General features: G+C 32.6%; 3 protein-coding genes across 7 annotated transcripts; 2 read left to right on the plus strand and 1 right to left on the minus strand.

The window, feature by feature from the left end:
* Positions 1–577: 577 nt before the first annotated feature.
* On the minus strand, positions 578–12,151 carry LOC106662845 (testis-expressed protein 2). 3 transcript variants are annotated; one of them, XM_014387253.2, is made up of 18 exons: positions 11,932–12,151; positions 11,748–11,854; positions 11,490–11,582; positions 7,416–7,963; positions 6,898–7,107; positions 6,651–6,839; positions 6,333–6,571; positions 6,119–6,270; positions 5,852–5,992; positions 5,559–5,605; positions 5,012–5,169; positions 2,866–3,037; positions 2,650–2,802; positions 2,346–2,581; positions 2,146–2,290; positions 1,385–1,518; positions 1,205–1,325; positions 578–1,147 (listed from the first exon to the last, which is right to left on the minus strand). In XM_014387253.2, exons 2-18 carry the CDS (start codon positions 11,791–11,793, stop codon positions 1,079–1,081), a joined length of 2,853 nt encoding a protein of 950 aa, XP_014242739.1. In that variant the 5' UTR covers positions 11,794–11,854; positions 11,932–12,151; the 3' UTR covers positions 578–1,078. The 3 variants fall into 3 exon arrangements, with proteins under 3 accessions (XP_014242739.1, XP_014242745.1, XP_014242753.1); XM_014387259.2 differs by lacking the exon at positions 11,748–11,854 and having other exon boundaries at positions 11,932–12,147; XM_014387267.2 differs by lacking the exon at positions 5,852–5,992 and having other exon boundaries at positions 579–1,147.
* LOC112127452 lies at positions 5,261–20,272 on the plus strand. 3 transcript variants are annotated; one of them, XM_024228468.1, is made up of 3 exons: positions 5,261–5,616; positions 16,706–16,873; positions 20,062–20,272. In XM_024228468.1, exons 1-3 carry the CDS (start codon positions 5,476–5,478, stop codon positions 20,266–20,268), a joined length of 516 nt encoding a protein of 171 aa, XP_024084236.1. In that variant the 5' UTR covers positions 5,261–5,475; the 3' UTR covers positions 20,269–20,272. The 3 variants fall into 3 exon arrangements, with proteins under 3 accessions (XP_024084236.1, XP_024084237.1, XP_024084238.1); XM_024228469.1 differs by lacking the exon at positions 5,261–5,616 and adding an exon at positions 12,232–12,381; XM_024228470.1 differs by lacking the exon at positions 5,261–5,616 and adding an exon at positions 14,920–15,024 and having other exon boundaries at positions 16,722–16,873.
* LOC106662865 (nucleoside diphosphate kinase) lies at positions 20,145–21,248 on the plus strand. The gene is made up of 4 exons (XM_014387281.2): positions 20,145–20,404; positions 20,481–20,582; positions 20,753–20,865; positions 20,933–21,248. The coding sequence occupies exons 1-4, from the start codon at positions 20,279–20,281 to the stop codon at positions 21,051–21,053; spliced, it is 462 nt and encodes a 153-aa protein (XP_014242767.1). The 5' UTR covers positions 20,145–20,278; the 3' UTR covers positions 21,054–21,248.
* Positions 21,249–22,744: the final 1,496 nt, after the last annotated feature.

Below are 22,744 nucleotides of genomic sequence, written 5' to 3' on the forward strand. Positions count from 1 at the left end.
TTATTAATGAACAGATAACTAATTAAATAAAAAGTAAACTTTATTATTATTTTAAACCAGTAATTTCAATAGAAATTCAGAAATGATGCGCTGATGAAAATTTGTGATCTTATAGTTAAAAAAATCATTTCTTTGGAATATCATTTGGTGGAAAATTACTTATTAATAGAACATTATCTTAGATCAAACATCAAGTTCAAAGAGAAAAAATGAAATACAAGAAACGGTACTTAAAAAATAATTTCATATATTAACTTTCCCTTGTATATCACATGAATATTTGAACGACTTAGATTAAAATGTAGAACTTTCATAATCGGGTATAAATTTTAATTCATAATTATCTTAAGGGTAGGAGGATTTAAAGAACAATACAATTTAAGGAAGGAATTCACAATAAATAAAATCAAGAGGCTAAACAAAAGAATCAATAAAAACTTTTTTTTACAACCATATTTTGTTTAAAAACACTGAGAATCATTGTAAATATTGAAATAAATATTGAAATTTAAAAGGAAGATTAATGTTTTAAGGAAGATTTTTTTCTTTTAAATCACAGATTATTCAAATATAAAAACATATTGAGAAAAGTCAGAATTACAATTTTTATGATGAATATTTAAAAAGTATGAAATAAAAAGAGACTACTATTGTCTTTCAGGCAATGCAGTAAAACATCTTTTTATCACATTTTATTTATTTATTTATTTTAATAGAAAAGGTGTATTTTTTATTGTGCATATGAAGTTTTTGAAAATTCATTAGTGTAAATAACAAGGAATGCACTTTTTCTCTTCATTTTTATACAATCATGAATGGATACTCAATAGTACTCAATTTTTTCTATATACACATAACATTTGGCTTTTTTTTTTTTTTAAATAATTCATAGATAAAAAAAATAAGTGAACAATTGTAAAACAAATATGGAACCACCGTGAGATAAATGCCATAATACAGTCCAAAATTACTCTTATCACATTTTTTTTTTTTTTTTTGTAATATATCCGACATAAAGATACTGCATTCTCTATTTTATTTCAGCAATTAGATCTCATATAGGTATTGGCAAACACAATTAAAAAGGCTTCTCCCGGGACATTATTGGTATGAGCAGATCATCCATATTTGGCATGAAGAGGATTTTCTAAATTGAAAAATAAGACTTACAATAAGATTTTTTGTGATTTAAAAAATAAAATACCTGAAACTCCTGGTATAATTTTTTCTCTATAAGTCCTGTTATGTATCCCATATTGATGCCGTGGTCGCCAACTCTTGGCTTTGCGCTCAACTCGAGCTTTGTGTTCGGTTTAAAACCATACCTGAAATTCATTCATTTTATTATTGTATTTAGGGTTTTAAAATGGATCATTATGTTAACCAGAGTCGGTCTGATGGTGGAGGAGGTATGTTCAGGACAACCGTGCCGACGAGGCTGCGCACTTCCACATTAAGAGATATCGTCGTGTTTGATACGTTTTCCATTGCTTTCTTCACAAGTTTATTATCCGTCACCTGGGAACAAAAAGCAAATCTGATGAAAACTGCAACGGTAATATGATTTTTCTTTTACATAATATATAAATAATTGTATGTAATGAATTATATCATGATCCATTTTTTTCGGTTTTAGAAAAACATTTTCTTTATCATGCCAACGTTTCGATCTTTATTGAGATCATCTTCAGGGCCTTGTTGTTTAAATTATAAAAAAAAAATGAATTTATACAATGCTTGAAAATTTTAGATTCCAAAAAAAATATGAATTTATACAATGCTAGAAAATTTTAGATAAAAAAATGAATTTATAAAATGCTAGAAAATTTTAGATAAAAAAATGAATTTATAAAATGCTAGAAAATTTTATTCAGAAAAAAAAATGAATTTATTACCACATATAAAAGGTTTGTATTTGTTGTTTGTAATTAATACAAAGTACTAAGTAATAATTAATTAACAAAAATAATAAAACTAAAAAGTTGTTTTCTTGCTTTAAAAATTTTACTTTTCAAAAAGTAAGATTCATTTCAAAATTTTAAACTATTAAGCCTGACATTAAAACCACTTTTTTTTTCTTTTTTTTTTCATCAAAGAATAAAACATTTTTTGTTCTGAATCGAGCAAAATAGATCAATAACAAACCTGCTGAAACATTTTTGAAGCTGCAATTTTATCAATGACCATTAAAGCTTTGCTTGGTTTCGATGGTTTCTTTGGATCGTCATCTTCCTCACAGGATGTCTCAGCACTATCTTCTTGAGAACTGTCTAAATACGCTGATTTATTCCTAACAGACCAAATTAATTAGGAATGGTCTAATTTTCAAAAAAGAAAAAACATACTTATCACCGCTTTCTTGATTTGCAATATAATCAGCATCCCTGCTTGCGACAAGTTTGAGCTTCATCAGGTTGATCTTTGTGTCTATCGTCATCCTGCAGATTCCCTGGTAAGAGACATCGAGCTCAACCCAGAGGCCATCCTCGTTCATCTTGGGCTTCCAGCTTCGCTCGAGTACTGGAACAGACTTGGTGAACTCTATTTGCGAGAGGTTGAACCTTTCCATGAAACTTGGCACCTAGATAAAATATCCTAAATAATTTTTCATTCTATACGAATTAATTATACAAGTCAAAGAAATAAAACCTTGATAACAGCTAACTTGCGTGAGATTTTCGCCTGAATCATCCCAACCCAGTGTGAGTTCTTCATCGGATCGTATAAAACACGTGCGATAAAGAGGTTCAGCCATAAAAAGCTTGAGTCCAAGTTGTCAAAAACAAAACTGGTATCCAATTCCTAAAAGGAAAAAAAATTTTGTTCGTTGATGAAAGAAACGAACCAACATTTTTCGCTTTTTACCTCGTGGATTTTCATATTTCCAACTTGTTTCATGTAGTTGAGATAATCGTCAAGAACCTTTTTTCGTTTGACCTGTTCATCTTTGAGTTTTTCTTCGACTTCTTTTGCGTTGTCTTCGTTGACATTGTCAAGCCAACTTTTATACCCTGTAGCAGCTACAAGTCTTCTGAACCTACAAAAAAGAATGAAATTTTCAGGGTACATCAAATTTGAACGAGACTTTTCTGAGAGCATAATTTTAAAGTGAGTGGGCGGCCACTTTTAGAGTTCATTGGTAGGGATGTCATGGTTGAGTAAAGCCAGTGGTCTCCTAACAGTAACCCTCAGAGCAACAGATCTCATATGTGCAGATATTCATCAAAGTTTGACTCCTAAGTTCAAGAAACAAACACTGTCTATGGCTCAACTGTTTGCCTGATGTAAGAAGTTCAAGAAAGGATGTGAACAAGTAGAAAATGAGGAACACGATTAGTTGTCCTCGGGACGGCATTACAGAAGAGAATATTCTTGCAATATTGACCTCATTGAAGGCAATTGGCAGAACTAGTTGGGAATTGTTAAAACATCGTGACATAGGATCCTCGCCTATTGACAGCAGAACGGAAGTTGAGACTTTGCAAGTCTACCAGAAGCTTTCAACACACTTTGACCATCCTACCTATAATAGTGCAATTTTCATTTAAAGAGATACCCAAAGGGACACTTTAAAAAGCAAAACAAAAAAAAACTGTAGAGGAACAGTGATTCCAAGATGATGCATGGCTCTAAAACCTACCAAATTGCTTGAAAAAATGTATTTCCAAAGGAGGTTATCTTGAAAAATAATGTATGCTTTTAATACATTATTTTGTATGTTTTTTGTATGTTTTTGGGAGACCGTGGTAGCCACGTTAGCACGTGAGATTTCAGCTCATAGAACCCTCAGTCGCAGTTTCAAATCCCACCATCATCCCTGGCCTTTTTGTCACGTACCCCTTCCCCCCAAAAAATAAGCACAACATCTTATAACTTCTCCAAATATACATCATATGATCAAAAGGCCATAAAAAAATAATAAAATAAAATATAAAATATAAAAATATAAAAAATTATGCTTTTAATACCAAATTATTAATCCATATATGTATTTATAAGAAATACATGTAATATTTATATATCTAAGGTCTTGGTTGAGACGAAAAAGCTGGTGTCACAAGCGGGATTTGGCTCATACACGCAACAACTTCGATCTCCTCTGGGGGTTTGAATCCCGCTTGTGACACCAGCTTTTTCACCTCAACCAAGACTTAAGATAAAAGGTATAATTAATTTAAATTATTATTGTTTATTTAAATAAAGCTCTTCTTATCCTTTACCATTGTAATATTGTGTATAAATTGTGTATGAAAAAAAATCAGAATTTATTGTTAACAATTCTTCATATTATAAATAATTATTTGGAGATCGTGAGGTGCAGTATGGTGAGATTATAAATAAAAAAATTATTCAACAAATTAACCCAACTGTTTACCTTTAATTTATTTATTATAAATTACAGTGAGGATGGCTGAAGATTGAGATTTGCAATATTCAGATATATTGTTCTGTAGAAATTTTTGTACAACTTTAGTACATGTACCATCAAAGTGAGTGAAATACTTCATTCCAAAATGAATGTAATTTATTTTTATCTCAACCAATACCTTTCATAAAGATTAATTAATTGAAAAAGTTAATTAGTCAATCAGAACTGTAATGGATTTAGTAAGCATGAAAAGAAGGATTGTTTAAACTGCCACGAAGAATATCAAGTACTCTGGGGTGAGTGTATGACAACTAAGAGAGTAAAAGTAAGTTGTTGGTGAGAACGGGACAGGTTCAACCGGTTTGTCAGCCCATAAACCTCCACTTTATATATGCACAAGGATAGCATCAAACAAGTCGACCTTCCGAGGTCGATGATTTTTAATTACTCCAGAATGTAATATAGGGTTTGTACTAATGGAAGGTGTCTATATTGCATCTCCCTACTTATATCCCTGATAAAGCAGGATTTTTTAAACCTCAAAACCAAATTTTATTTTGAGTTTAATAAAAAAAATATGTGGAGAAATTCATCTGAATGAAATTATAAAATGTAATGTTAGTAATAACTGGCTTGACTTACCATAAATCTTTCTCGCGGTCAGTTCGGGTGAATAAATAGATGTTATTTTTGTTCACGAGCGATGGTGAAACTTGGACATAATCTTTAAAATCATCATCATCGAATTCTTCTTCTTCATTTGACTCTCCCTGATAAGGCGTATTACTTTTTGGCAACATCTAAAAGTTGTTTATCAAGGTTTAAAAAAAAACTGTAAAATGAAAACAATAATAGATAACAAATAAGGAAATGCTTGTAATAAAAAATTGATTAGGAATGCAGTTTATTTGGTGTTATGCATTATGATTAGTAGTTCTACTGGAATGACAATTACATCATTTTATTTTTTAATTAAGTTACATTAAATCACGCTGTTAATGTTTTTAGTGTAGTCCGTAGGGTTTTGAACCTGTAATTTGGTCGTTACTAGCCATTTTGGTCTGCTTTCACTCGCTGGGTCTGACAAGAATGTCTGATGATTGGTAATGACCAAATTACAAAAAACTTTGTTCAAAAATTTGTTAACTCTGCCTAGGATAATATATATATACAGTGCCAAAAAACTTACTTCACAGTCAATCTGGGCTTCCTGTTCAACCTCCAGTGCCCCCAAATCTGCAAAACAGGTGCGTTTAAAATAACTTATAAATAATCAATAAATAAGAACAGATAATTAGTTTAATTCACAACATTTAATTAAATAAACCTTCACAATGCGTAAGCAAGCGTTTTTTAACAAGACACGATTCTATTTATGAAACAGCGTTGTTTGTAAGTTTACGTATCCGCAACCCCATAAGCAGTAGCTGATATTTGACTGAATCACAAACAAAAAATACGTTTTTCCTTTTTACATTTTACCTAAATCACTAAGAAAAACATCTTGCTCTTCCAATTCTTCAAGGAGTGTCATTTCACTATCAAACTTCTCATCTTTTCTTAATTTTTTAAATAAATTGTGAACCCATTTGCGTTTCTTTGAACCTCCTTCACCTATTATAACTAAAGATTTTTCTTTGATGAAAAGTTCAATCTAACCTTTAATGTCTTTTTTTAAAGAAATTAATTTGTTATTTATGTTTCATAGAAATTATTTACGTATTGGTTTTAAAATTAAATCCTTCTTACTTTCTCGTACTGGTGAGTCTTTTGGCAATGGTGACAGAAGTGTGTCTTTAGGTGCAGCGTCTTCAATTATATCTCCCTTGTCGTTAAACTTAGTACTCTTATGAGAGTTTGGCAGAAGGTCAATACAAATTGGATATTTCTTACTCCATAGACTGCAATAAATAAGGATATGTTTTAATAAATTTGTGGATTTTTTAAAATAAAAAAATCCTACCGTTTTTGTACAAGCCCTTCTGGTAAAAGTCGAATGCTGCAATTCCTAATGTCATATGTCCTTTCCATATTAAACAACATATTGTGCTCAGGCTCGTTCCACATCGCTCTTTTTGGAATTTTTGATTTTGGAGTGCACAGTTTCAAAGATGAACCTGTTAGTTTAACGTAAATAGTCTCGGTTTGTGAAATATGGTAGATGTCAGGCTTGTATTCATGTGGAAACTCGTTCATCCACCCCTTGAAATAAAAGGAATAATTTCAAAACCATTTTTTCTCTTTTTTTTAATGGGCTTTATTGTTTTATAACGAAACTTACTGTGTATAAACATTCCTCAGGCTTGTCATTTTGGGAAACCATGTTGTCGGACAGTAAAGGTACATTGGAATATTTGTAATAGCCATGCAAGTATAAAAATTCTGGACGTGTTTCAAAAACCCAGTCAAACAAGTGGTCTGTCCACAAAACTACTGTTAGGCAAACCAGGGCACCAATAAAAAACCCTATCTGAAGACACAAAGCCGTTAGAAATTGTTACAGCTAACATGGATAAATCTCAACTTACTAAAAATAGAGGAATGTCACACATCAGCATAATCCCGATAATAGCGGTAAAAATGCAGCCGATTATAGAAGATGCGACTTTCTTTCTGTAGAGAATGACTTTCGATTTGGCCGAACCATTATTTACCAGGGAAAGTGAGCTTCCGGTATCGTTCTTCTCGACCACATCCAAAGCATCCACGGCTACTTCTATTTTATCACTCCTGGACACCTTGAAATCAAAACATTCCTCAATTTATGAGGCTTCATTCTTAACTTTTAATTTCTTAACATAAATTCACTGCAATTAACTTATATAGGTTTTCAATTAACAACGGGTATTTGACAGGAATTTTCATCATACATGTAAGCATAATTGTGACTAAAGAACATTTTTATAAATTTGGTATAACCAAAAATATACCTACAATATGTACATATAATTAAGAAATATATTATTAAGTTTAAGGGAGTGAAATGTTAAAAAATGATAAAATCAAACCATAAAATTTAATTAAATAAAATAACAATATTACTCACCTTTCGCCTGTGTTTGACTTTCTGTCTATTCCTAAAAACAGCTGATAATCTCCTTTTCTCTGGAAGGAATGGCAAGGAGATATCTTTGGTCTCTAAGCCTGGTAGAATGTTCGATACTTCTAAAGCAACTGGGGTAGTGGCCCTATCCGAATTAAGACTGATTTCTGTGTCGCTAACATCGCCTAGGTCCGAATCGGCAGTATCCTCTAGTTTTTCCGTCGTCGATACTATTTCAGAGGTGCTCTTTTCAGGAGATGAGCTGTCGAATAGAGACGGCTCTGATTTTTCCTCTGAGTCGCTCAAGCTCGAATTCGGCTTTAGCATGTCCTTTTTCTTTTTCTTTTTCCTATTCATCTCTTCTATCTTTTCCTCGACTGTCTTTGTTATACGGCCCCTTATCTCCGTGAAAAGGCGCCATGGCTCCGGTGATCCGGCTTCTTCCAAGCTGCCAGACCGTTTACTGGTCTTCGAAAGCAAGAGAGAATCTTTGTTCTTTTTTTCAGTGAGTGGTGTTGATTGAGGACTGCTGTTATCACTGTGAGCTTCCCCTGATAATAAAGAAAACATTCGAGTACAATAATTAATAACGCATTTATCAAAAAGTGGACATATTAAGAAAAAAATGCCCCCAGGCATACACATAAAATTTTAGTTTAATTAATTGTACTTTCTAAGGTTTTGGTCGAGATGAAAGTGTCGTGAGTGGGATTTGAACCTATGACCTTCGGCTCAATCTAACCGATCACCCATCCCCACTAGTTGGGATTCGGCAAACCTTTGCTTGCATTCGGCGAATACCACATGCCTGGAGCCACTTTCAACCAAGACCTTAGATAAAAAGTGTAATTAATTAAAATAATTTATACAATCAATTATGACCATTATGTATGGTTTAATATAATAAAATATTGTGTTGTATATTAAGTGCTTAAATAAATACTTCCACTATTATTATCATAGAGATAAATCTTGTTTACCCAGTGCATATTTTTAGAGCTTATTATACACACATAACTTAAATTTAATTATTTATCAATTTTGAAGCTTCTGAATTTTAAATAAATAAAACAATGAAGAAAAAGAGACATTATATTCAGCTAAATTACTTCAACAATAGAATAATCTGTAAAATACCATTTTTGATCTTTCTTTTCTTCAAATATAGTCGAAAAAAGAAAATGCAACGAATACTTCTAAAACATTGAAACAACATTTATTCCAAACACTTAAACTCAGTGCCAGAAGAGGACATCATTAAATATTGATAGATATCAAATTATCAAAGCTATAATTTCAAAAGATTAGATGAAATATAATTGATGACATAGTAAAATAATAAAGAGCAATATTGTACAGCCTTTTTGTTTCCATTTTAGTCTAACCTTTTCCTGATGTTGCAAAAATAAATTTGGACAGAAACATCTTCACAAACAGTACAATTTACATAAACTGAATTTCTTATTGAACTAAAATATCAGATTTGAAAACTTCCCTTTCCTTTTGAGTCAACAGCGAGTAATCTCTGTACAAATACGGACTATGCTAACAATTTCTCGACTAAATAATTGTTTAAATTTGATCATTTTGATTTTGCCTTTTACAAAATTACAGTTACAACTGGTCGAATCATGTAAGCATAATCTGTAGTTAATTTTTTTCTGAATTCTTACCCACAAAGATAAAACAATGATGAGTGATTTTAACAGTAGATAAGAGTTAAAAAGTAACAATTTCTCAATATGTACATTCGATAAACCAATTATATTTTCTAACTTCTTTGCCTTGTCCCTTGTTTTAACATATACCTAACAATAAATGCACAATATAATTTCATTGTTCAATTATTAATTAACATTTATATAAAATCTGTTATTAGGGAGTCCAGTGGTTCTGAATTCAAATCCCAGGATTGCAATTTTATTTTACTTGTGAATATTTGTAAAAAAATAATAATAATAACATATTGTACAGTGGTTTGATTCCTTGTCTACAACTCTAAAGAGGTAGCTGGACTTAAAAGGGGACCACAGATACAGAGCGGTTAAAGTGACCGATATTTGCCAGGCTAGCGGTTCTGGGTTCAAATTCAGCAATGCAGTTTTTTTTTACTTGTGAATATTTGTAAATAAATAATAATAATAATAAAATGTTGTACAGTGGTTTGATTCCTTGTCTACAACTTTAAAGAGGTAGCTGGACTTAAAAGGGGACCAAGGAGGCCGAATGGTTACAGCACCTGACTTGTATTTGCCAGGCTAGCAGTTCTGAGTTCAAATCCCAGCATTGCAATTTTTATTTTACTTGTGAATATTTGTAAAAAAATTAAAAAATATCGTAAAGTGGTTGATTCCTTGTCTACACCTCGAAAGAGGTAGTTGGACTTAAAAGGGGACTGCGGAGGTCGAGTGGTCACTGCAACTATTTATATATTTGCCAGATTAGTGCTTCTGAGTTCAAACCCTAGCATTGCTTTTGTATTTTACTTGTGAATATTTGGAAAAAAAAGTGGTCTAACTGCTTGTCTGCAACTCTAATGAGGTAGTTGGACTTAAAAGGGGACTGGAGACAAAGAGGTAACAGTGTAACTCGTATTTGCCAGGCTAGCATTTCTGGGTTTAAATCCCAGCACTGCAATTTTTTATTTTACTTGTGAATATTTGTAAAACAAAAACAAAAAATTGGGGAGGATTGGCCCAAGGAATACTGACGGATGGTTTGCTGTGTGGAATCTACGCTCAACTGATGAACAACATCCTGACTTGGCTACTTCTTGATTGCCAAACGCTTCAACTTCAGAAGGATTCATCATTTGACTATCGCTAGTTTATTGTTTGATAAACTGCAAAAACCATGTTTTTTTTGTTTTTTTTAATATATATTTACTTTTATTTTGACTTCAACTCAAGTAATTGGCAGAAAATATATGTGCGTTAATTTAATTTTCAATTAGTTTTTTTTTTTTTTTTTTTTTTTTTTTTTTTTGTTAATAAACCTGGGCAAGCTTCTACCACTGCATGTTATCCCTTAACCACATTATAAGAGGTAGATGGAATTAAAAGGGGACTGCAGAGACAATGTGGTTACAGTGTCTGACTTGTATTCACCAGGCTAGCGGTTCTGGGTTAGAATGTCGGCGTAGCCCATGGCTTTTTAATTGGTAACAGTATGAAAAAACCTACATCCGTTCAAATTTTCCCTCTTTTTGCCATTTTCAAATGTCGTGTAATCAGGATTGGATTCTCTGTTTAGTGAAGTGATATTTCTTTTATTTATTAAATATTACTCCTTAAATACTTAATAAATATTATTAATTAATAGTTTGAAAATGGCAAAAAGAGGGAACATTCTAGCGGTTGTAGGTTGAGATGGGAAGTTGGTGTCCGAGTGGATCGAAGTCACGATAGCTCAAGTGGTAGAGCAGCGGCGTATCAAACCGAAGATCGTGGGTTCGAATCCCACTCGTGACACTGACTTTTTTATCTCAACCAAGATCTTACATACAAAGAATAATTAATTGAAAGAATTAACTTGGTCAATTGACCACTAAAATGTAAACGAATTAATAAATATTAATAATTGACTTAATACATAAATAGAACATTAATTGTTGTTTATTTTTATAGTATTACTCATCCCTTTACACTCTTTAGATTAAAAATAAAGAATATCTGTTCAATTCATCCTTTTCAGAGCTTTGACCTTTTTTTGATAACAAAATAAATTTAAGTAAAAAATGATTTTTTTCCCTTAAAGTTCTGGCTAATGACAGACATAGCGTCCATTATATAACCATCCTGGGTGTGCCTTGCTCTACCATCCAGTAGGTCTACAGCGGTTTAGGACCACCAGAAATCTCGATTGCTCTTACCACTTTTCACAATCATCATTAAATCCTTGTTAGGTAGTCATCAGTGTAGATGCAGCTTTTTCAAATTTTTATGAACAATTATTAAAAAATTAATCCAACAGCTTTTTCTATAGGTTTTAAACAAAATGGATCTTGATTATCTACACTTAGCAAGGGGTATGATCGAACCATATGGATGGTTTGTTACAAACTGTCGATTGGCTTACCGATCTTGGGGGAGTCGTAAAGCTGTTCAACTTCCTCATCCTCAGCATTGTAGCGTATTGTGAAAGATGGAGTCGACGTTGAAATGGCTTTACCTAGAAATAAATAAAAGCATGGATATATAAAGAGAAATACTGCGACCATCAGTAAAAGCAAGGCATTCAGTTCAAACATGTTTGAAGCGAAACAGTCGTTTCACAATGTTAACGACATAAGGTAAACAGTTTCTCAATACGTTATCAAAAAGCAAATAGGTTTACCTTTCAATAAAGCTAGTTTATTAGTCGAAGCTTTAGCAGCATTCATTATTGACAGTTAAGAGGAGAAACATGCAAACTTCCACCTTTGGTTTATAGGATCATTCCCACTGTGAATCACATAACAAGGAAAGCTTTAAATCAACAAGTTTCTCAAGCTTCCGGCCTCCAAAGTCCTCGTCCTTACTTGTTCTCTGAGGGTCCATGTCTGGGGTTTGTGGTCTTACAGTCAGGATCCAGAAAGAGATCTACGGCAATCTCATCGGACTCGTTCGACCTCGGGGCTTCGGAGGTCCGCCTGTCCTCGCTGTTTTCTTACATGGGGGGACGTCTTTTTTTCAAGAATAGGATAAGCATCATCGCAGATTGTCCAGAACTTGTTGATAACAGGGTCCTGGAATCCTGATTGATCCCCGCGATTTAATTTTCAATGCGACTACATCGATGGAGTCGGAATCGATCGAGAGGAGAAGACGCATACGTTAAAAAAGGGCCCAAAATTGTCAATTTTTTAATTTAAAATGAGGTAAAATCGATGGAAATTACGTATTTATAAGTCAATTAACTTAAAAAGGCTTGAGATCCAATGACAAGAGTTATCTCAACTACAGTAATATTTTTTCTAGAAGCTAAAATGGTAAGAGAATTTTTTTTTCAAAAAGCAAGTTTAAAACATAAACTAATAAAATTAAATAAAAAACAAAAATAATACATAAACTGTCATAAACACAACTCTCAAAATGAAGATAAAACATCAATTAAATAAATAATATGTTACAAGTTATAGTTCATAAATGCCATACTTTAATTTAATTCAATATTATAAACGCTGCCTAACATTTATTCACTTTTTTAATTTAAAAAAAAAAATGCCAAAAAGTTAAAATTATAACAGATCATCTTGGACAGATGAAAGCTATGACTTGTGAATAGTGAGGTCTTATGGTTGCATAACCATTGCCAGCAGAGGTCAAGTGATCAGTCCAATGGCCAAAACTGACAATTAAACTACAATAATATAACAATTGGATGTTTATTAGTATTAATTAAGATTATAAGAAAGAGACATTGTCATGCCATGTAAGTTTAGAGTTAAAAATAGACATGGATTTTTAACTTTTGCACAAAAATTAATAGGGGAGCGGTTGATACAAGGAGGAGATAGGCAATCAGTATTAATGGGTTTGAAATTGAAATTGGAAATGGCAAAAAGAGCGAAAGATTCAAAAGGTTGAGATGGGGAATTGGTGTCCGAGTGGATTGAAAACATGATAGCTTAAGCGGTTAGAGCAGCTGCGTATTGAGCCGAAGGTTGTGTGTTCGAATCCCTCTCATGACACTAACTTTTTCATTTCAACCAAGACCTTACATAAAAATAATAATTAACTGAAATAAGTAATTTGGTCAATTAGACCACTGAAACATAAATGGGTTAATATTATAAGAAAGATTGTGATCAAACTGTTTCCTAATTTCAATAATTAATTTGCATAAAGGGAAATAATCAGCCTTGCCTTGATAATAACTGCTACTAATATCATTTACTCCTATGTCTGACAAAACTTAGAGAGTTAAAGCTTTGAAATATATCTCCTCTTTTCTCTCAATATCAGCTTTGTTTACTCTTTTCCCTGTTTCTAAATGATCTTCCATTAGTTTTTCTCTCAATTTCTTCTTTATGCTAATTATAAGCTTTACATTCAATGTCCTATAAGCAACATCTCCGAAGCTCTCGACCATGATCTCTTCAATCTCTCAACTAATGGTCAAGAAATAATGGCACTCTTTTAAACCCTAACAAATCCCAGTCCTTATTAATTTCCAATAAACCCATTGGTACAGATTGCCCCCTCCTCATATCCACTGCTCCCCTATTAATTTTTGTTCTAAATTTAAAAATCTCGGTGTCATTTTTAACAACAAGCTTACGTGGCATGACAGTGTGAGCTCTATTATTAAATCTCTCTCCATTCTCTTCGACGCCTTAGCTTTTTCAAACTTCGACTGTGAAGTGACCGCTCAATGGAGACAACATGTGGTATAAAGAAAACCAGGGAAAGGAAAGGTAGAAACGACAGTCAGTGGCCTTACAAGAAGGATCGATGACAGACTGAATTAAGGACCTAGGAAAGTACAATATGCCTGAAGGCTGCAGTGGTTGGGGGAACAAAAACTCCACATCTTAGCATCATCATGCTGATTATCAAGTGCAATAACATTGCCCCACTTCATAAGCATCATCATGCTGATTATCTACTATTATATGAAAATCTTGTGAAGGATGTTTACCCAAGAGGATATAAAGAGTGATGAAAATGCTAGGATGGTGATCAGTTTAGAAAAAAAGCTCATGCTTTGCATTTTGTAGAAGTATAAATGAATTTTTAATTTCTTAAACTTTGACCTTTGTACATTTTGAATTTGTTCTAGCCGTTTAGATCAACTGCGAGAAAAAATTCACTCTGTACCAATGGGTTTATTGGAAATTAATAAGGACTGGGATTTGTTAGGGTTTAAATTTGAAGGAGTGAGCGAGTTGCCTTTCCCTGCTTATTTCCTTGGTGCCAGCAATTGACTTTGAAACTTATAAAGCTGTGACAATTTCCCAAATTTTAAAGCTAAAGAAATTGTATCAGCACTAGTACAAATTTTAACTAAAGATAGTGGATTGATAATCTAAATATTTAGCTGTCATGTTCAGAATTCTGTGTTTGCAATATCCGGCCAAGATTAGATAACTATGATTTGTCAGATGGTTAAAGCAAAAAGGTCATATTTTGCACAAATTAGTTCCAAAATCCAAAACATGATTTTGTAAACATAATGATAAAAAGTTGTCAAAATATTTTGTTACATCGAGGACAAGTGATTCAAACTGATAACAAACTTTCGTTCAGAATAAAGATCAAAATTTGAATTTGTTAAATGTGTTTTGAACTTTGCACTCATTTCATTCATTCTCAGTTTTACGTTTTCAACTCAATGTGTTTAAAGGCAAAATAACCAATGAAGATAGACAAAATTGCTACAATCTGCTAATTTGGTGTTTTAGAGGTTAAGGGCTGAGATCGGACAGACTTCCAAAGTTCCAAAGGAAGGAGTACCAACTAATTTAAGATTAATTTACTAATTTAAGTTGAAAAACTAAGGAGATATTTATATTTGGATGAGATCTGCTGATTGATTTGGACCTACTTGATCACGTCACACCTTGGTATAACTCGGGCAATAATGATCAAAGATTCAGCTCGATCATCTCTGAGGTCAAATTTCAGGCAAGGTTGTTACAAAAATCCTTGCGCTTAAAAATAATTATTTAAGTCTTCAAGTTAGAAATCAATTTGCTGCCAGGGAAATCTTCTTCCAACTTTAAGACAATTTTGGGTTTATGATCCATAAAAACTATGAAAAGTATCTTTAGTAATTTATTGTAAATATTTCCACAATGACTCTTGGGCTGATGTGGGTGAAGGGCAAATATTGAAAGAAACTGAAAAGTTTAATTTGCCCGATGGTACAAATATAGCTTGATCATATCCGATCATCCTGGGCTGGCTTTTCTTCATGTCAACCAGGATGATTGGAGGTGATCGAGGTAAACATTACAACTCGGTAAACAAAAAGTCACCTGTTTCCACGCGAGACCACATTACAACTCACTGCTAATGCTGAAATTCCTAATTAAAGAACGCTAACAGATAATATAGCTTGTTAAAGTAAGATTAACTCTATATCTTGTCTGAAAGGAGGTTGAGTAATGATAAGAGAAAGAATTTTGCACAAAAGTTAACAGATTCGATAATTGACCCATGTTGTTTGTAGGCAATAATGATAACTTCATATGGCAGATGTCATCCGCACAAAGCCAAATAATAATAATAATGATAACTTTATTTGGTTATTGACTATCTGAGTTTTATTTTTTAGGAATCTTTTAACCATTTAAAAGGCCTTATGTTGCTACTGATTGGAGATGTTAAACTGCTGATGCATATGTCCTGCTTCAGCTATGATCAGGCCAGAATAAGACATTAATTGCGGAGAAGTGCCAATGTGTTTTGGTTATATGAGTTAGATAACATTATCACAATTATTAATTTATTTATGTCAGATTTCTTATCCTGCAATAATGTTCTTTTTTAATTTGCAATAGTCACATAAATTTATTGGTTTTGTGCCTTCAGGCATGAGATTAATTTGAAATAAAATAGATGGGCTTTGGCAGATAGAGTGAGGAAAGGTTGTAGGCATGGATAAGGAAAAAAATGAAAGCAATGTTTAGGGGTATAAAGGATGTGTAAACTTATCACCAAGCTCCCTTGAGCAGAGCTGTAATTAAATTGGTGGATAATAATAGATATAACTAGGAGTTTACACGCACTAAAGGGGCTTCTAGAAGAAAGAAATACAACCTAGTGATTGAAATAAAAGAAATAATAAGAAATATTCCCTACTGAGCACTGCCATGAGGACCATCCTGAACATCGTAAAAAATTTGAACCATGACAAACATTCAGATGGGAGTATTAAGAAGCAGCAGACGAACATCAAGCAGAGCAAAAAGACAAAGAAAACTGCTATAGCTAAGTAAAATTAGCCTAGGAATGGAGCAAAAGAAAGGTAGAATAGCTTTTTTTTGTCACAATAGACTTTTCTACATCCAAATTAAGCCAATTTTCAGCGGCCCAGAAGATAATTCAGTTTAAGTCCTCCTGAATTCTTACACTATGTTTCTTTTCCATGTACATTTTAAATTAGCTACAGAACTTTTTGTCTTTACATTCTCAATAGGACTGAATTCTGCTGATTGTGCTGAGCTGTTCATAACTTTTGAACAGCTCATTTTACAGTCAGCTTAGGACCGTTGTTCAAGTTTGAACTTGAAACTGCTAAGTCAAATTTAGAAACCTGTTCAAAATTTCTATATTAAGTATATGTAAATTACTTCATTACATCCCCAGGACCGTTTTTTTCTAGTCACCATTGATTCGACCTCCGAGCTCACTGGAGATTCATTGATGTCAGAGTCTGAGGAGGCACCCCTTAATGCAGCTCAAGACTGTCCAGCACCCGAGGCCTGGATGGGCATCACCACAACATGGCAGAGGAAACAAGAATTGAAAGGATATGTAACTATATTTTATCTATTAGTTTGATGTCTTAAGAAGCTAAAATCTTCCTTATTGGTGTTGAATTATTGCCTAGTATGGATTGGAGGCCTTGGGGATTTGATAGAGGTGTATAAAGGACAATCAATTATGATGTGGGAGATTGGACATAGGATTAGGGATTTTTCAAGGAGAAAACTATGATTGAGCTGGGCATGGCTAATTCGAAGGCGGGTTAGAAGGGTTTTTTCTTTTCAGGAAGGTCTGTAAGAGGATTCCCAATTTTTGCATATTTTTTTATTGCGAGGAGTTTATTTCCTGTGCAGGCAACACATTTGCCTCCAAGCCTTCCAGACGAGCTGCTTAAAGTGACCCCATTCCCAGAATAATTAACTTAAACAATTCCAATTCTACAATCATAAAATAGAAATGTACTATTTTTCAGCTTCTGTCGTAAATGGAACTCACCTTCATTTTAATTTTATCTTTCCAATAATCAGGATAGCAGTCTTTACTTTTAGATGAGTCTATTTTAATTTGAGAGATAATTTTTATTGACTTTTTTAAGTTTTTATAGTTCTACTTCTTAGCTTGTCTGCTGTTGAATGTAAATGACACACTTTTTATTTTTTCACTTAGAAACCACAAAGTAAGAAATTACACATTCAACATTACAATGATTATTAGGTAAGGTTTTTCTACCTATAATTTATAAATAATCAAAGAAATGTTTTTCCTTCTGGGCCTCGTTGCTATGGAAAAGAAATAACCGAGTTATTAAGATTAAAATCTTGAACTTTTATTCAATCTAAAATCCAGTTGGTATTCATGATAATCGTACATATAATTTTGTTGACTTTAAAAAAAAATCTATTTTATACAAAAAAGTTATTTTATACTTACACACTCATAGTCTTTGCTTTCTTAATTTAATTCACTATTTTTTTGGATTTACATGAACGTTTAAAGCTCCCTTTTATTACTGAAGTAATTTTAGAGGCATTTTTAGGTGGGTGTAGTTTTAATTTTTAAGATAATGGACCTTCCATCTCCGAACTTTTTATAATAGACTACTCTGTGCATGTCTCATTCATCATTCAACCATTCAGCAAAATGTGGGTAATTAATTTATAAATATTCAAGAAATCTTCCTCCTCCTGGTGCTCATTGTCATGGCAAATAATTAATTGAGTTAATAAGATAAAATCCTTCTGAACAAAAGCAATAAAAGCCCGTGAATGTGTCTGGCATGTAGATAAAAGTTGGTCGATGTGTCTCACCTAATTGAATAGTGCAACTCTTTGGCTCCATAAGCGCATAGGAATGCCACCCGATTTGAGAATTGGGCTTGAGCAGCGAGCATCTGGGTCCCCTGTTCCGATTTTTGGAGGAAACAGTGTTGTTCTATTGTATATAGTACAGATAGTTTTGTTTATGTAGCTTGTGTTGAGAATGAATGAATTTATTGGCATGAATGTGAAATGTAAGAGGGTTAATTGTGGAATTTGAGTACCCCATTGACCCTCAGTTAGGTTAGTTATATAATAATAGGTATAAATGGTGATGGAGGAACATCGAGTACTAATTGAGTGAATGGTAGAGGAAGGAACATAGGAATAGGAAGCAATAGGAAAGAATGTATTTTAATAGGTTAAGTAATTTTTTAATTTCTTAACAAGTTAAGAATGAGTAAAATTGTGAATGGGTTCGAATCCCACTCGTGCCATTACTTTTTTTCATCTCAACTAAAAACCTTAATTAATTGTAATCTATTAATTGTTCAAGCAGACCACAAAATTAGTGAATTATATGAAAAAATGTTTTGCATTATGCACTGTTTTGTTTCTTAGTTTATGAAAGATCTATTCGTACATATTACCTGCAATTATAGTATTTTTCTACATATCTAATCTCAATAACGTATCTCTTATTTATATCAAAATATTTTTAATATTTTAAAACTTTTTAAATATCACCTGTTTGATTCCAACAATTTCTATGTTCTATTTCAGTTATATTTTTGTAAAAAAATTGACTTATTTTTTGTGTACTTTTAATTGCATGTAATTTATTTTGCAATGTGCCGAAAATCAAGAACACATTACTTCAAAACTTATTTTAATGCAATACTAATAACTACTAATCTATATAAATATTTTTTGGACATTAAAGATCTTGATGTCTATACAAATATTTTAGATTTTGTACCCGGTTGTGTTAAAAAAATTTAAAATGGGGGCTTGGCATTAGCAAAAATTTCTCACTGAAGTGGGGGGAGCAAATGGCACTACATGTTTTTCGGTTATATCTTGTAGGTACCTCTGTATGGAAATTCCAACCGAGAACATCAATGATCCATCATGGAATGGTACCTAAGGGACTATACAGCAAGGGACAAACCTTTCTCCTGAGCATCTCCATATCAAATTAAGCCCATCTGAAGATTTGAGGCCAACTCTCACCTCATCAGTAAAGAGTACTCATCGTGAATCTTCCAATGTTCAATTCATTTCACATGTGAATTGAAGCCTAGCTATTTTCTGAGCTATGGTAAGATGTCCTCGAGCTAGGTGCCGGGCCCTGAAGTTATTTTCATTGAGCCTTCTTCTTACAATCCTGGAATAAATTGAAACATTTCAAACTTGTCTTATCAGATTTCTTATCTCATTTCCCATAAGGCTGGGTTACGTAGAGCATGATGATGGATGAATATATCGTCTCTCTGGTCTGCAGACCTAAGTTGACCCCAGCCTGGCTTTCTAGTGTGAAGCCCTGTTTCCCTCAAGTTCCGAAGAACTCTTCCTATTACATTCCATCTCCTGGTGACTTCACACTGGCTGCATCATACTCAAATGCCTGACTGAAAAAGATTAACTGAAAGTGATGTTTAGGCGTACCAGAATGGAAGGGGGCACAATGCAACTTTTTATGCAAATGGATTAATCAGTACAAAAGTATACATAGGATAATTTACTGCTTATTTTGACTACAATAGTTCCTAATTACCTATGACTAATGTATAAAGATAATAGATTTAATTTTAAACTAAATAAATTTGAATGGTGCGTTAAATTTGTCCACCAGTGTGTGTTAATTCATTATAAATTTTAGTTTACTTTGTAAATTGTTACTTTTATACAATTTTTACATATAAAAAAGGGTGTTGCTTCCCGTTAAATAAGTTAATAAAAATAAAATAAAATATTTAGATCGTACTTACTTCTCTTGCGTCATCTCCATGCGAGCGCCTCCTCGATCAGTTCTGCTTCTCTACCCAGATCTACATAACTTCTTTCTTCCGTTCTTCATTCCATCCGTCGTTCTTCTCGTTCTTTCTCTTCGGTCTTCGGTCACGTAGAGATCTAACCGTCGACCACGTTCACGTTCGTAGTTATCTTATACCACATTTTGTTTAAAACGTCCAAAATGTCCAACACCGAACGTACGTTTATTATGGTGAAACCCGATGGAGTCCATCGAGGTTTGGTTTCCAAAGTAATGAAAAGATTTGAAGAAAAAGGCTTCAAACTCGTCGCCTTGAAATTCGTCTGGGTTAGTAATAAGGCTTCATTGAAATAACCGAAAATAAGAGTTGGTTAATCAATAATTATTTTCTCTTTTATTTTAGGCCACCGAGGAACATCTTAAAAAACATTATGCTGATCTTGCCGGCAAACCGTTTTTCCCAGGTTTAATCAAATACATGAATTCCGGTCCGGTTGTCCCTATGGTAAGGAAATCACTTTATATCCACGTTGTTAGTTGTTATACATACATTAATGTTAATTTTGTTTAAAACTTGCTAGTTCTTTTAAGTAAAGTAGTGTAATTGTCATTTTAACGGGGTTTTTTATCAATGAGTTTCTTCAATTTTAGTTATGGTTATTTATTTTATTACAGGTCTGGGAAGGGTTTAACGTTATTGCCACTGGCCGTAAACTCCTAGGTGCCACAAACCCTCAGGATTCCGATTTGGGAACGATCCGTGGTGATTACTGCATTCAAGTTGGCAGGTAAATAGTTGAGCAGTCACATTTACTACTCCGTCTTCTCCTCTAATTAATTCTTTGAGAATTTTAGGAATGTGGCTCATGGTTCAGATGGTCCTGATTCTGCAGCCAAAGAAATTGATTTGTGGTTCAGTGAAAAGGAACTCGTTCAGTGGACTCCATCTAACCACGATTGGGTCTATGAAGAATAAAAACAGAACAAAGAGAGAAATAAAGCATTTCACCTGTCAATAAACTAGAACAATGAACCATCTATAGTTGTTTTTTATAATATCACAATTGGGTTTAAAAATCATACGCCTTTCTAAACTTATGTCATTCCATCATGTGTAACATCTTAAAAGTTTATACAGGTTCAACACTTAATAAAGAAATATTTATATGTTTTGTGATTTATTAAATCTTCCTTTTTTTTTAAATACTGACACTTCCTAATGTATGGTGCTTACGCTTATTATTAATTTTCTGTTAAAAAAAAAGTGATTGCCATTGATTATTTGGAGATTGTGAGTTGTAGTCAGGCGATGTAGGTTTAAAAAAAAAACATTTTTTTTATCATGCCGTTTTGATCTTGAGATCTTCAGGGCCTGGGATTTGTAAACATTGTTTAAATTATATAAATACATGTAGGATGTGAAAAAGTGAATTTATACAATGATAAAAATTTTAGACAGTATTTGTACTCGCTCAAACAACAGTCACTAAACACCATTCATTAATGTCAATGATTCATGTAATTAAAAAATTTAGTTTGTGTATAACAATTATATTAAACAAACTACTAAAATTAAAAACGTGTTAATTCAAAAAAAAAATTTTTTAATGACGTTCATTTGGGGCGGTTTGACTGTTGCTTCATTAATAAACATTGACACTGCATGCTACCATTTTGCATTTGAAATTAAAATAATATTTAAAGACTATTAAAAAAGAAAAGTATAAATTTCTATATTTACACGCAAATTGGAACAATCCAATCACAAATTTATGCAGGCAAAATATTCTTGTATTTACAAATTAAAATATTTAAGAAATAAATGAGTTTTAAGACTGCGAGAAATTTGTAAGATTATTTCAGTAAATCATATGATTGTGAAAAATACCAATTTATAAAATTGTATATTCCGTTTCATTTACACTTAAAATCTGTTCACTTATATAAAACTGCATAATTCAATAGAATTTGCTATAGTGAATATTCTGTGGGCTATAAACATAAAATTAAAACTTTTTAACATAAGATGATCTAACAATGTTCAAAATTTGTGATTTAATATTTTAATTTTATTGTATTACAACTTGATTTGAGCTGACAATATTTACTATAAAAAAATCAATTGTATATCAAGAAATTACCATAATTTCTGTTATTTATTGGAATAATCTTATTTATTTGCATGATTGGAGGGGCTTATCCCCCAATTACCCCGTAGAATGTCGAGTACTCTCGGGTAGTCTGAATAAATTGTGGCGTGTGTATGTAATTTATTAGCTTAATGGCAGGGTTTATTGCCAATTACCCTGAGAAATATCCACTACTCTGGGGTAATGTGATTGAATGTGTGAATGGAGGGACATATCCCCTAGTATCCTGAAAAATATCGAGTACACTGGGGTAGTGTGAATACTAGCCAGTCTATCATGTTTTTTACTTTGTGTGTTATTTTATCTACAATTGATGAGGCCCTGAGATTTAGAGAGACTAACTAACAATAGGATAAAGAAAAGAGATTTGGTTATCATTCTATTATAATACATTATAACTTGGCTGGAGACCAGTAAAAGAAATCAGTAGGTTTAAAACACAAGAAAGATAAGGAAAAAATGCAAAGCTAAAAAAAAGAAGAGATGACCAATGTTGTTTGCTGGCCCTAAAAACAAA

Source organism: Cimex lectularius, unplaced genomic scaffold, assembly GCF_000648675.2.
Source record: "Cimex lectularius strain Harlan isolate CLEC.00 unplaced genomic scaffold, Clec_2.1 scaffold279, whole genome shotgun sequence".
NCBI classification, from domain to species: domain Eukaryota; kingdom Metazoa; phylum Arthropoda; class Insecta; order Hemiptera; family Cimicidae; genus Cimex; species Cimex lectularius.